Below are 16799 nucleotides of genomic sequence, written 5' to 3'. Positions count from 1 at the left end.
ACTTTTTTGCGAGGAGCCTGAAGACAGAGGAAGCTAAATCTTCTGAGTAGGCTAAATTTTGAAACAGAATTTTTTTTATTTATTAACCTTATTGAAAATGGCTCTTTCACCATTTCCTAATTTTTGTTTGATTCTATTGTTATTTTGAGCATAAGGATGGTAAACTGAACTTAATTTATTAATCACTCGTTCACCTGCCCTTTTCACTGAATTTATTAATCACTCGTTCACCTGCCCTTTTCACTGAGCACAGGCTAAAAGTTCATTGTGGAATCTGCGTGAAATATGAAGAAAGTTTCTGATTTTAAAGCAATAATAAAGATACAATTATAATTTGAACGTACCGATTGCATGTAATGTAGCTGATGCCTGTTTGACTGGGTGTAAGATAAATAAAGTATTACTCCTGGATTCGACATTTTGAATTTAAAGATTTTAGTTCTTTTTTCCGAGAAAAGTAATTTGGAAATGGGCATTCTATTTATGAATTGCGCAAAAAAAATGTTCTGAGAACAGATTCTGACGGCTAAGGAGATAATTCTAGATTTCAGGGCACCATCCAATAATACAAGTTTGACTACCACTATGACCCATTTCTAGATATTCGATGTTCCATTTTAAATCACAGGGTAACTGATTTCCTATACTCATAGTTTTATCATTTGAATATTCCATAACTTATCTATGTAATTCATAAATCCATAGATTATATCTTCTAACTGTTTCTCTAGGTCTTTTCGTTTTTTTTGCTATTAATTGAAAGTATTAAGTTAGTTGGACATATTGTTAATATTTTGATTAAAATTGTTATCACTACATAGTATAAAACAAAGTCGCCTTTTCAGTCCCTATATCCCTATGTGCGCTTAAATCTTTAAAACTACGCAACGGATTTTGATGCGGTTTTTTTCAATAGATAGAGTGATTCAAGAGGAAGGTTTATGTGTATAATACATGCATAATATACTAAGGCAACATTGCTAATTTTAGAGGTTTCTAACGTGATGTCGTAAATTAACCTATTTTTTTAGGCTTATTTAGCAATTAGCAAAAACGCTGCCTAACCCTACGAGTTAGATGAAATTAATGTACTACAGTATTGTACACCATAAAAAGGTCTACAAAAAAGTCCGCGATGGTATATGTTTATCTTTTAGGGATAACCCACATTAACCATTTTTATTGTTTACTTTTTACGTGAGAAAATGGCTTATTTACGAAGATATTTTAAGCAATACGGCATTAATCCTTATCGAATTAAGTACCTTAAATACAGTTTGCAATTAATATAGATCAATATGGTTCCTTACAGCATGTAAATTAAACAAATATTTTCGGAGGTATTACAAATTTAAAATTTGCGTTTAAAGATGTGTAATGTAATAAAAATTGTATGAATTTAGATATTCCAAAGATAGCAGGAAATCTTCATAGTAAGTATAGGGGAAGAGGAATTGTTTTACTCCAAATTTAATGCGTGCAGGCCAAGGGCAGTAATGAATGAACCAAAAATACTGGATCGATTTTAATCATGTTTTCATTGAGTGACATAGGCATATATATTTTATGCCCGTGCAAAGTCGGAGCGGGCCGCTATGTTTTTATGTACAACGTTCATATTTTTTCTGTAGTGTATTTAATTTAGTATCAGCATTGCACCCGTGCGAAGCCGGGGCGGGTCGCTAGTTTGTTAATAAATACGGCTGCTCTTGTTTTATACAGAGAAACAGAAGACTAATTCATTAAGACAATAACTGGTTAAATCAGTTCAATAACTTGGTATTTAATATAAGTTTTATGGTGATATATGAATTATTAATTGCGAAACAATATTATTAATACATATTTTCAATTAATACATAATTAGTGTATTAAATGCTAATTGTTAATAATGTAAATATTATGGCAATTAATTAAATATATTTGTCACCCTAATACAATCTAATCTCCCCGGAGTTTGTTTCTGCCGTTGTATTCTTCAAATAATTGCGAAATAAAGCCCAAAAACCTCCAGCGGAAATTAATCGAGTTTGTTTCGTTATTGCTCTCAAAGGATGTATTGCGAACTGGGTCGTAGAGTCACCGAAATTTATTCCCGAATATACATATATATTTAATCCGCTTAAAAATCAGCTAAAGTGCTTGCTATAACAACTATTATTTTTGTATATTGTTACCTTGTAAATTCACAGTAGGCGATTTTTGTATTTCATACGTCTCGAATGAATTTTTGGTAGTCACAAGCCGCCCCAGAAAATGATATTAGATCATCTGTTATGATGAAAATAAAGTTACAATTAATGACAATTTTAATTTTATAAATTTTTATATCAATTTTAAATTAAATATAATCAAAATACCTCTTTCCAGAACAATACATTTAACAGTTCCCTTTCTATACTTTAAAACCATTCATAAACATTTTTATGAAGCGAATTCATAACCACCAATATCTCTATTGCCGATAATGTAAGTTATTGCAAAACACTTGTTGAAAAGAATACAACCAATTTTTGAACAAACTCTTCTTATTCAGGATCAGCATTTGGGTTTCAGGGAACAATATTCCATGATTTATCGGACTCACAAAATCGTCAATATTATATAAAAATTACTAGAAGAAAATAAAGTTTGTCCAGGCATATTTTTAGATGTTGCCCAAGCTTTCGATAAAGTTTACCATGAAGGTTTAAGGCATCAGATTAAAATGTTTCCCCTAACCAACATGTAAACATTTTAGAGCCATATATAACTGACCGATACTTCAGAGTCAAACAAGAAGATGACTCCTGATGACATGACCTACTCTAACTTGAGGAAAATACAAGCAAATGTGTCACAGGGAAGTAGATTGGGACCAGTTCTTTGTCTACTGTATGCTCGGGTCTTGTTTATATTGAATGAAAATATTGCGGATGAGATTGGAATCCTAGCCATTGAAGATAACAACGTTGAATCAACCGAACTTTTACAAAAAGTTATTTTCGAAATACAATGCTGGACTGAAAATGAATTTGAATGAATGAATTGAAATAATTCAGTGAGTATTGACTTCGCCAACAAAAGAATCAAGCACAAGTCAGTATATATAAATGAGCCAAATCATATTGAAAAAGAATATGAAAAGCTCCAGCAGAAGTATAAAAAATGTACGGGTTATTCGGTAGATATTCAGCCCTGTCAGTATATTATAAACCTCTTATAGTGTGTTTATCTTTGGCGTTGTATCAGTCAAAGCAATTGTTATGTCGTAAAGAGTTTCGAAAACCAGGTACTGCGATGTATTGTTGATATTACATGGTATATTCGCCACTACAATCTGTTTAAGACTCTGAAGGTAGGTTATCAAGGACTATGTACAAAGACACGAGCGGAGTCTCCATCAGCACATCAATTTTGAGGTTCTCCAGCTCCTAGATAATGATGGTTTAGTCAGAAGATTAAAGACAGTAAAAGCATTTAACCTAATGCAGTAAAGTTATAAGTAAAACTCAGTGCACATTAAAAACAAAGATATAGGTATTAAGCCCAAAATCCCTATAATATAAAATAGTTCCTATCATAATATAGTATAAATAGTTAATTTCAACGTAATTATAAACCGTAGCAAATTAGGATAAAACCAAATAGCATTATTAGTGTTAATTTGTTAGATTTGTATAATGAAATAAAATAAAAAATTATGCTTTCAGTTCAATTCAATCCCCTTACCTTCTTCTATTCTTCTCGGGACTTGTTTTTGATTTATAACAATAACCAAAACACTTTGACGTCATTGTTATCCGAAAATTAATCAATCAGTCCATTAAAATTTTATTATAAGAGAAGATTACTCAATAGGATTACAAATTATTTATTACTTCGAATTTTATAAACTGTTCTGGCGGTATCCAAAAGTTGCAATATTTCAATATTAGTATGAGAATGGAGTCTTTCTTCATGCCCCCTTGCAATTATCTTGATTTCTTGACTGACTATGGATATCTGAAGGTCTCGATGTAGGTAATCAATCCTATAGTTATTGGGTTTACCAACAATACCTCTCAGGACTTTGTTCTGAAAATTTTTTATTTTATTAATGATAGTCTTTGCAAAACATCCCCATAATTGAACTCCGAATGTCCATATAGGTTTCAATATTTGCTTATATAATAGCAATTTATTATGTACTGATAATTGTGATTTTCTTCCAATTACCCAGTACATTTTCCTATATTTCAATTCCAGTTCTTTTCTTCTTTATATGTTCCTTCCAGCGAAGTTTTGCATCGTGATTCATTCCGAGATATTTAGCGTTGTTGCTATATGGAATGATAGTGTTATTTAATGTTATTGGATCTTGTATGGTCTGTTTATAGGTGAACTGCACATGTACAGATTTACTTTCATTACTTCTTATCTTCCATTGTGTCCAATTATTTATATTGTCACTTGCCTGTTGTAATAAATAACCTAATAATACTAAATTAAAAACTATTATTATTATATAGAAAATAGTTAGATTTATATTGATACTTCGCATTTTCGCCAAGAGATATTACTGATCAATGTATCACGCAGGAATATAATATCTATAAAATTATATGCAACAACAAAATAACCAGGCAATACAAAATAATTTTGATATTACAATTTATTTACCTGAATTTATTTTAAAATGTTTATTTCATTTCAGAATACCATCATGGGAAACGGTACCCAGAGAGAATTCGATGACACGTCTTCTTGTGGAAGAAATAAAACCACCACCCCAGGTAACTACAATGTTCTATTAATTAAATAATAACGATGTTAAGTTAATTGAGTTATATCAAACGGTCTAGACTTTTAATTCCACTGGCTTTGCTATCGTTCTTAAATCTTGATAACTCATAATTAATTGGTTTGAGATTAATTTATTATGGTCTTTGTATTAGCGACTGTGAAATCAGTACTTTAAACCTAATAAATTATTACAGTTATAGCGTTTTTTTTGCAAATTATAAATTGCAGAGTTATTCAGAAATGTCTTAATTATAAGAGAGGGATTTAGTTTTTTGTAATATCCACTTTTATTGTAATTTATATAATATAGCAGCCGCAAGCGTCTGGTCTAGAACAAAGCTAACGCTGCCAGTTCTATTTTACACATTAAATATAATATTTCGCAATAATAATATGAATCTTATTGGAAATATGAAACCCCCAATATTGTAAACACTATTGGTAAATAATTCTTCTATTAATTATTGTTTTTTCTTTCAATAAAATGATACAAATAAAAGTAGAGAGAACTCAGGAAAAATATAGCAATACATTGTATTTATTTTAAGCAACTTATTCACAATGAACAAGCACAAGATATTGAAATAGAATCTTGAAACGTCTCAAAATTGTTGTTAGTTCGTATGGCAGTAAGTTTCCATTCTTTTAATTTCAGATGCTAAGCTATCTAAGAGTTTGAGTTAGTTTTTCGTCAAATAAAAATTAAAATTCTTTGTCCTTGAGCTTTCTTGTATTTCCAGGCCGTTCTTTGTCATGGACATCGAATCATTCGCTTTCAATCGCTGCACCTTGAAACAGAATCTGAGACTTGGGATTGAGCAGCATCACCATTTATGAGAATGTTTTATAGTCTTCAGCAATGTTGCGATTTTCATGATCAACGGCTCTTTAAAATAAATAACTTTATAATAGCTTATTAGCTATCCGTAGCAAATATCAAAACTAGTGAATTTAATAGTTAGGTTAGATTGTTTAACACTAGTTTACATTGATAACATACTTTGCATTTTCTGCTGAATTTTATTGTTGACTAAAATACATGCATGCAACTAGTAAAGTATATATATAGTAAGAAAATACCGTCAGATATTAGATTATGCAAATAACAATTATTTATTATTATTTTATTAGTAATCCCAGTCATTATCTCATTTGTTTTATCTCATTCTTTGTAATTCACCTCTCTTTTAGATGTGATGCAGTAACAGTAAAATTCCTCAAAATGCAATTCTGGATACGTCGCAACATTCACATGTGGAGTAAATTTAATCTTCCAACCTGATATTCGTGATAATAAAGTTAATTTATACACAGAAGTTCTGCCAAAATAACCATCCAGAATGAAAGTGACAAATGACATGATATTTGCGAATTTGACATACACTACAGGTGCACTGTTGTGAACATTAAAGTTTCACATATTTAGAGGCCATTTTGCGTAACATACTCACTAATAAGATCTCTAAATGTATGTCCAAATGGATTTTGAATCATAAGTATTTGTTAGAAGTTGTATCATTAATAAAAAATTACATTTTTAAGAAGTAATTGAAATAAAAAATAAAATATTTATTCGTATTTTAATTATAAGTAATGCAAATACTGCCCTACCATGGTTATATGTCTATAAGCTTGAGGTAAAGCAGAGATCGAAGCTATGGGTTCTCCAAGATGAGCAAACACAACACTAGCTGTGCGCAGAAGAAGCACATTGAAGCAAATGGTTTCATGTAGAAACGGTGACATTAAACCAACCTAGGACGGTCAATTATAAATGATATACGCTCATTTGTTTGTCAGAAATTTTTGGAGAAATTCGAAAAAAGTCGAAGAAAAGCGATTCATTCAAGTAAGGTTATTTGCCCCAATAGAAGCGAAAAAGCAAGAACAAGTACACTGGAAAAAAAAGAATTTCGATCATCAATATTTATTTCTTCATCATGTTTCATCAGATTTTACTATTACTTTCTTAGCATTCTACAATCTGCCCAATGAGCAATAATAATATAATAATTTACCTATACATGACACTTCATTTAGTGATCTCCTGTATAAAATGCTATCTTAATGAATTCTAAAACTTATTCTAAAGTCTATATATGTCCAATAATCAGATCAGATGGTGTTAAACGTTTTAGTCTACGCACTTCATTATCACATCGCATATTTAGCTGATTAGCGAGTACATTGGGAGTACTTTTTCGAATTACTTCACACAAACACATTGAAGTAAACTCGTTATAGGTTCTAAAGGAATATCGCATTGTATCATACCATATATTGGATTTGCTAGTGGTACCCTATAATTGGATTCCATATGGCCAAGTAGGCTTGAGTATAAACTCATACAGCTGTACCTTGTTATCAAATGATAACTTGGATTTGCACCCGATGAGTCAAATACATTTAATACAATTTAAGCCGAAGTTGTTTTCGTTTAGAGAGTATTTGTATCTTAGGAGGTATCCAGATTAGGCGTCGATCTAAATGCATACCAAGATATTGAACATCCTCTGCTTGGGGGGACATTATTTTACGTATCAATTAATCAGGTTGGATGGTAGTAAAACTTTTAACGCACTTCACTGACATCGCGGTCTTTGGTGAGTTCATTCGGGTTCATTGACACTCAAAGTACTTTGCACTGGCACCTCAGGCTACACTCTTTTTTATTTCCAGGGGGATATCGCGTTGAATTAGGTTGTTCATGGAATAGGGCGTCAATGATTGCACTTATCACTTTATTTTGGAATATTTGAAGGATGACTAAGTAGGATTTGCTAGTAGTACCCGACAGTTCGATATCAGACATCCATATGGACCTAAGAATTGACTTGCACATAATATAATAAAATCTTATGATGCGAAGATAGTTTAAATTTGCGCCCTATAAGCCAATACACCTGGTTTAGTTTACGCCCAAATTGTTTACACTTTATTAGCATATGTTTCTTCCAATTTAAGCGTCGATCCAGATCTATTTCCAGATATTTAACATTATCTGATTGTGGGAGTTCATGATTTTTAAGATTTACCGGAGAGTTTTGTTTCCTTCTATGCAGGGTGAACGTCACGTGAGCAGATTTTGTCTCATTTATCTTGATACGCCATGTTTTCAATCACAAATAAACTTTGTTGAGATGATGTTAGAGGTTCCTTCAGATAAGATTGGATGCTCGTGAGATGTAATCTCGCCGTATCGTCAGCATATGTTGCCATAGTATGGAGATATGGGCCAAAGACACTGCTCTACTGAACACTTGAATATAGTGGATGTAGTTCAGTGTATTCGTTACCCTTACATTCAGATATATAACAAAACGACTGTGGTATAAACGATAATTATGTTAATTTAGGAATCTTTTAACACAAAAAACTATACAGTCGTTTCTATAGATAACTTCCTCTTAACAATATCTCCGACTTATTTTTAGTTTTCAATCATACAGACTGTTCTCGATTCCTGTAGTCGCCAAATGGTACAAGAGCGGAATTTCAATAAAAAACCGATTTAACCCGGAAAGCCCAGAAAGAAGTCTTTTCTTCCAAATGTTACTTTAATCACTTATAAACACATTGGAGTTTTTCCGAGGTCCCACCTACAATGTTGTTTTTATGTTTTCCGAAAAAAAACCACCGGAATAATAATGCGGAAAATACTCGTCGCCGGAAAAATAAAAAGCTTTCGCCCTCAAAGTAGCAAACATTATTAAGAGAAAGTGTTATAGTTGGATTATAGGGTGAGCTGTATTTTGTTAAGTGAAAGGATGTCTTTGGTATTGTGCCTTAATATATTATGTATTTTAATGTTTTAGCTTCCAGATATAGACTGAATCGTTTATGAACACGACAACAAAACACTGGCTGAAAATTTCACGGTCTTAACTAATTTATTATGTTTAAATAGGATTTGTTAAATGGCATTTAATTAAATCTAATTTTAATTCAGTTTCAATTAGCAACAAAGTATCGATACGTTTAAATTACTACACCACTAAACATTAAAATAAAGTATCATGAGTAAGATTATTTTCAGAACTGTAACAACTTCAGAGTATCAAATATAAGTATACATGACCTTTCTTTACTTTTATGTTGTAAACATATACATGGAATAATAAATGAAGTAATACACGTTTGAATATTAAAACAGATAATATATGGTGTGAGTAAAACAATTTTGAAATAACGAGCACAATTTGGTAATTAATTTTTTTACAATTTAGAAGGGTATATTAAAGGAATGTACCTACAATCATTAAATTAACTATTTTATTTTGATTCTGATGAGAATCTGTCACTTTGACTTAATATTCTGCTTGATTTATGTTCTTAAAAATCATAAATACATTATAGACTATAGATTAGGATTATAGACTTAGATATATAGATTAGGGTAATAGAATAGAGGTAAAACGAAATGAAACCGTGGTGTTTACATTATGTGACCGTTATTTATTGGCAATATAAAAAAATGTAGAAAATAGAAAATAGATAAAATGGATGGCAGCGGTGTTACCTGGAGATGAGGCTTGGGCAGTCGATGGTGGCACGTCTAAACCAAATGATGGTCGGTTGCTGAATGATAGAAATACCCTTCAATAACATCCCAAATAAACGTCTCGGGTTTTATAACAATAATAATAAACGCCCGTGTTCTGGGATTATATTTCTGGTTACTTTGTTGACCGTTATTCCGCGATGTAAAATTCGACATGCCTCAAGGTCGCTACACATTTTTTCCTGGAGAACTTCCTGGAAGTGAATGAGTAGATAAGATCAACAAACACCTTTCTTCAGCATAATTTGTTGAGCATTTCAAGGATGCAAAGATTGGTTTGTCTCTAACATTCTCACTCGTTTCGTAGATATTTTGGATATTTAATACATTCATCGGGTCTATATCGAGTACTTTACAACAAACCGATGTGTACTTGTTTCTCACCAGTCATGGGTTTGTTATTTTCCTTAACCCTTTTCCGGGTTTAGACTGTTTTCACTAGACATTCCGTACAAGTATTTCGCGTTTTTGTTTAAATCAGTTATAATAAGTTTAAGTAAGTTATAAATAAGTTTTATGGCTATGGTTACGAGATCAGGCGTAGAGTCTTCCATCAGGTCTAAATTACGACACACTTCGACTAGCGTGTGTTTTCATATTCATTAGCCACATTCTTGGAAATCTTCTAAATGTCTACATTTAGACATCGAAATGAACTAATTGAAATGAAATGAACAATATAACTGAAATATTGTTATAGTCATAACGTGCTTCATTCACAATCTTGATCAAAGATCTTGTGTTCTTGAGTTTGTTTGAACTTCTTCATATGCCCAATATCATCATATTATTTTTAAGTCTCCCTCCATAAATACTGAATATAAAATGATAAACCTAATTTTACAGCAGAAACTATTTTATCAATCAATTAATTTTCAGGTTGGTGTCCAGAAGTATTTGATTCGTATCTCTGTTGGCCGGAGACACCCCCTGGAGTTGTTGCTAACCAATCATGTCCCAAGATCGCCGGAATGAAGAGTTCAGAATTCGCGTACAAAGAATGCTGGGAGAACGGATCTTGGTTCGTCAACAGAAATAATGTGGTTTGGTCTAACTATACGAAATGTGTGGATATGCAAGCATTACAGGTAGAATAACACAATAGTTTGCTTATAATAATTATTAAATTACATTTAGTAGTGTTAAATCTTATATATATTAATCTATCAATTAGTTTTAAGTGAACTCATCGTTAACTTAAATCTTCAACGTTAAGACTAGTCCAAATTATTATCTTCATATCAAAAGTTCATCATTTAGGCCTATGGGCATCATATAGGCACTCTAGGCGTTCTGCACTTGGCCGGTAAAGTTTGAAGACGGTGAATAAAATATTCAGGAACGTTTTAAACTATTAGCAGAAGTTCTGCAATTGTTTCTAATCAGGTTATCTTATTTAAATCTGGAAAACTGGTGTATCAGTTTTAATGTAGGTTATAGCTGTTATCTTATTATATTAAGTCTTATGTTATTTTTATGAATCTTAAGTCTTCTCCGACTGAGTGAATCTTACACAAGGTTGATGTTATTGTTGTTAAATTTAACAATGCTTTCAGATAACTGGTGAGGGGAAATGCCTAAAAAAAACTGTAAATTCTTGTCAATTTTCTCAATAGTAAATAAACGTGTCAGAGTATATGACTCGATCATATTTAAACTATCCTCGTAAAACCGTAGATGTTTTTTATTTTTGAGAAATGGAGAGACCTTTACGGATTTTATTAAAAATCTTAAATGCATAATATTAATTCACAGTCCCTTAAAATTAATTCACGGTCCTAAAAATACAATAGTTACTGTCTTATCGCCGAAGGCGAACACGCCTAAAGTAATTTTCGCTAACGCAGGCTAGTTTTGTTTAACATAAATTCACCCACAAAGCTTTAACTTTCCCTTTTAGAATTTTCCTCAATATGGGACTACCTTATTGTGAAAGGAATCCCTTAAATACCTCTCCCTACAGAGAAGGATTTCCGCCCTTCTTGCTATTTTAAAACGACAGTATCTCCTATAGTGTATGTTGATACTAGGAAAATCCACTCTATATCACGTAATTAGGAAAAAATATAACGTTTAGGTTTGCAGATGTTCATGAAATGATGTTAGGTAATATTATTTAAATGTGTATTTTTTTATAATGAAGTATAGGAAGGGGAACAAATACTATTTGATTCGAAAATAGTACTTTGTTCAGTTATATGAAAAGGGAGATAAAGTAATCTCTAATAATTATAGAGTAATTACCATGCTGTGTATACTTATGCAGATATTCCAGATAATGATAGAGTATTGTCAAAAATAACTAATAACAGAATTGTACAACGTATTTGCAAAGGAAGGAAGTATACAAGACCTTTATAAGACAATTATTGAAAAAAGTTCAGTCCAAAATAAACAGATACATAATAGATATATAAAGGTGGATACAAACATTTGCTGATTTTTAAAAGGCATTCGACAAAAGTAACAAAGAAAGCCCATTAGAATAAAGAAGTGTAAGTAAAAGAATTGTAAGAAGAACTCAAGGAATATACAGGATACCAATACAGTCATTAGAAACAATATAAAATAAGAACCTACAAAATTTAAGCAAAATAAATCTAATAATTATAGAGTAATTACTGTGCTGTGTACAGTTATGCAGATATTCCCGATAATGATAGAGCATTGTCAAAAATAACTAATAACAGAATTGTAGAACGCATTTGCAAAGGGAGGAGTATACAAGACCTTTATAAGACAAATATTGAAAAAAGTTCGGTCCAAACTAAGCAGACATACCTAGCATTTGCTGATTTTTAAAAGGCATTTGGCAAAAGTAACAAATGAAGCGCATTAGAACAAAGAAGTCTAAGTAATAAAATTGTAAGAAAAACTCAAGGAATATATAGGATACCAATACGGTCATTAGAAACAATATAAAATAAGAACCTACAAAATTTAAGCAAAATAAATCTAATAATTATAGAGTAATTACTGTGCTGTGTACAGTTATGCAGATATTCCCGATAATGATAGAGCATTGTCAAAAATAACTAATAACAGAATTGTAGAACGCATTTGCAAAGGGAGGCGTATATAAGACCTTTATAAGACAATTATTGAAAAACGGTTAGTCCAAAATAAACAGATACACCTAGCATTTGCTGATTTTTAAAAGGCATTTGGCAAAAGTAACAAATGAAGCGCATTAGAACAAAGAAGTCTAAGTAATAAAATTGTAAGAAAAACTCAAGGAATATATAGGGTACCAATACGGTCATTAGAAACAATATAAAATAAGAACCTACAAAATTTAAGCAAAATAAATCTAATAATTATAGAGTAATTACTGTGCTGTGTACAGTTATGCAGATATTCCCGATAATGATAGAGCATTGTCAAAAATAACTAATAACAGAATTGTAGAACGCATTTGCAAAGGGAGGAGTATACAAGACCTTTATAAGACAAATATTGAAAAAAGTTCGGTCCAAACTAAGCAGACATACCTAGCATTTGCTGATTTTTAGAAAGAATTTGAAGAAAGTAAAAAGAAAAAAGATAACACTGTGAGTTATATTAGAACAAGGATGTGTAAGTAATAAATTTGTAAGAAGAATTCAAGAAATATACAGGATACCAATGAAGTCATTACAAATAATTTAAAATAAAGACCTTCAATATTCAGCAGAATAAATTAACTTTTAATTTTAATTTTAAAGCAATAAGTATTACTATATGATTTCCGTTATCTAATATAACTCTACTGACATGTAGAAGATCGCTTGAGTAAGTGATCTGCTGTATAAACTTATAATCTTAATCTTATTCTAGATGCCATTCTAATTTATTCCAAAATCTTTACTAACTTATTCTGAAGACTGTTCGAACTTATTCTAGAGATTATTATATGTCACTCACCCACTGAATTGAAACAAAACAATGTTACTCTTGAGCACGAACATTCTCCAGACCTTGTCCCTTCTAGTTACGACTAGTTCCAGCATATAAGTCGTCGATTCGTAGACATCCTCAAAAGATACATCGTTTTTTCGAGATGGTATCCATAAATTACCTAGAAAGATGTGAAGATGGCTATTGATGGACAATATTTTGCATAAAATACATTGTTCCGATCTTTCACAATAAGGCTTCGAGTTAAAACAGATATCGTTTATACCTACTTAACAGGCTCAATGTTAATGGAACAAATTATAAAGACATATGAAATAAACTCCTAAGACTGAATTTACCCAAAAACTATTCATAAAATTTATAAAAATAAAATGAAACTAGATATTACTATAGATGTTGAACAAACTCAACATTATTTTCAATATTACAAAATATTCATTATGGAATAAACCGATAAAGTCGTTTAAAATGGCTAGATTAAAATGGATTAAATTCCATCTTGTAATATGACGTTGAAGTATAAGGGTTTAAGGCCGTATAAATTTACGTTGATTGCAAATTCTAAACCTTGGAAACTCATTACTGCATATCAAATGTCCCAGTTAAGAAGTTTCGGATTTAGCACACCCACTACTTCTATAAAGCCATCATATAAATGAAAATTGACTGATACTGACCTTGACTTTTACCGGAAATAAATTGCATATGTTGCCAAGAGTAAAAATAAGTATCTGACCTAAAATTACGTATCGTTTTATATTTGGTCTCAAAACATATATGAATATACACAAAGTTTATTTTAAAATTATGTTTGGTGGGTCTATATGGAAAGATGTCTAATCGGTTTACATATATTTTAATATTACATGGTATAAACGATCATTATATTATTATTTATTAGTATGTTTTATGAGTTGAAAAATTAGTTGAAGGCAGGATACATTGTTGCAAAACATCTCCGTATTTGGCGCATGCACATATTGGCTCCATTTAATTTTAAAACAAAGAATAATACGAGTTTGGCGCATGCGTATATACACAGCTTCATTTACTTATATTTTGTCGTGATTATTAGATTTAATGTCGAATATATTAAACAGGTAAATGGATTCAAGAAGTAAATAAAAAGGGTAATACTTTATAAAAACATGATATTACATATCATCATTATTTTTTATAAATAAAAATACACAAATATGATAAATAATTGATTTTGAATCAATGTTGAAACTATATATAAGGACAGAAATAAACATTTTATTTTAAAAATTGTTGAAAAACATATTTGATTATACATATTTACATATTTGAGCAATTAGGCCACTGCAATTGCAAGAACGATATAAATAAACCTTACCATAAAAAAGACCAAAATCGTTTATATCAGACATAGCCAATATAGTTAAAACCAAACGAAAAAGCCAACATTACATTAACGATAATTTATTTACCTATACGTTTATATAATAATGCATTGTATTTTTATTGTTATTAGATCATTACGGTGTCGTTGATAGTTTTATAATTTGTTTATTTGATCCAGATCTACTTTTGTTGGCAAATTTAATTATTTCAAGATATCACTGTACACTCTTCTTATATCTTAGCAAAATGCTGTCTAATTTCTTCTTGTTTGATTTTCTGAATTTGACATTTTTCGACTTTTAATCTCAACAAATTCTAGCTACACCTTAGCAATTAAATAAAATTTAAATTATTACAAAAATATATTATGTTTTAAAGAAATGTCTAATTATTACCAGTTACTACAGTTTTTTCAATGACTTGACTGCTTTCGGCAAATCAAGAATCATTTTCTTCACAATTGTTGTTATCATTAAATTTTGACATATTTTAGTGTCTACTCCAGGTCGGTGAAAATGGTGTGTTATAAATTTGACAGCTAAAATTCCCACTATAAACAAAATTGATGCCCTTTATATTGCCCTGAGACAACCTTACATTCTGCACTTACCCTTGTTCTTCCATATTTTAAAACCAATGTATGTTAGACCTCCAAGAATAATACAAAAACTTAATTATTATTACTATAGAATTATTAATTTAAAACAAAATCTAAGTATTCTAATTCGACTTGAAAATAATAGGCCGCCATTAGAAAAGGAGGACAATATAGTTTTATATAGTTTATTTTTTTCTATGGTTTATTCTATGCTTTAGAGTGCGCAAGTGCCAAATCCGGAGATGTTCTTGAGCAACGTATCCTGTGATTGGATTCATTCAAGTTGCAGTTTCCAAAAAAAAAAACATGGATTATTTTTTTCTTAATGTCTTTTTCTAAAATGTCTTACGTATAAAAAAAAGAATATCCTAAGAAAATAATCTGTAGGTAGACTAAATTATTAATTATGAAATTAGACATCTTATTATATGTTCATTAAATAAATTAATTAAAGTGTACATATATAAACGAGGAGCATAAATATATATATATTTGGGCTATTTAGACTACCCTTGAATTTACAAGACTTTGTAGGTATAATTTTATTTGAAATATCTTTAGGTATCTACTAATGAACAAAGTTCGGAAAAGTTTCAGACACTAGTGCAAGACAAGGTTAAATTTCAGGGTTCTTGATCTTCCGAAACTATCGCCTAAAGTACTTGTGGGATTTCAAAGGGTCGAATTCTACTAGGATGTTAAAAGATATTTGCTAATTATTACCACTTTGATGTAACTCTGCTTGATTTTTATACAAAAACTTATCGGTATTGTGTGTGTCATTATTTGTATATCGATTTGTGATTTCGTTTTGGTTAATTTAACATTAATTTTCGTATTTACGGGGTGTGTTGGTAATTCCTTTCCTATTACTTCGTGAAAGAATATCATGTTATATATGCTGTGTACAAAGGAAATTTAATTTAAGTTAGTTTAGTTAAAAATTTATTTATTCAAAATATTTTATTTGGTTTTATATATCGCTCGGGCGATTATCATTCCTTTGACCATACGGTGGACGTTTTTTGATCAGTATTAGTTGCTTAATTTTTGCCAGGTTCTAATAGTTCATAATATACAACCAACCTAGTTCCGACAGGCACAGGATATGTTTTTACCATGAAAACGATTTGGCTTTACAGTCCTTGGTTTTGAGTCTGCTTCATCCTTTGATGATCATATTTTTTTCCACTTATTAAAACTCTTTCTTATCAACTGTTATCATTCTATGCAGAAACGACTTCATTTCGTATCTGTGAAGCAGCATTTCTTTGGCAATTTTTCAATTTTTTAATGGTTTGTCATTTATTGACTGTGCTACACATTTTTCGATTTACTGGATCTTTCCTGTCGCTTATAATGACAGAAATTGTGACTCACCTTACACTCAACTTTTCTATTAATTATTTTTGAGTTTGTCTTGGGCCTTCATCTAAGCACTACTACAATTCAATATTTGTAACTATTTTAGCCCACGAGAATGAATTGTCTTGAAATCACCACATTTGAAATATCGAAACCACGTTTCACATGTTCTTATGGTTGGACCATGCTCATCTAGCCCCTTGTCTCTAGCAGAAAACAATTAATTTTAGCGTATTTTTTCTTTTGATG

At 30.7% G+C, this 16799-nt stretch overlaps 1 protein-coding gene across 1 annotated transcript in view; it reads left to right on the top strand.

The window, feature by feature from the left end:
- The window catches only part of LOC143202029 (calcitonin receptor), a 305666-nt gene that overhangs the window by 195401 nt on the left and 93466 nt on the right, over positions 1 to 16799 (top strand). The window contains exons 3-4 of the mRNA XM_076413298.1: positions 4676 to 4754; positions 10205 to 10413. Of these exons, the coding sequence (XP_076269413.1) occupies positions 4676 to 4754; positions 10205 to 10413 (288 nt within the window). The remainder of the gene's footprint in view (positions 1 to 4675; positions 4755 to 10204; positions 10414 to 16799) is intronic.

This window comes from Rhynchophorus ferrugineus, unplaced genomic scaffold (assembly GCF_030347505.1).
Source record: "Rhynchophorus ferrugineus isolate W39M unplaced genomic scaffold, kcgeb_rfMv2 rfM9, whole genome shotgun sequence".
NCBI classification, from domain to species: Eukaryota; Metazoa; Arthropoda; class Insecta; order Coleoptera; family Curculionidae; genus Rhynchophorus; species Rhynchophorus ferrugineus.
This window is presented reverse-complemented; position numbering and strand designations above follow the sequence as displayed.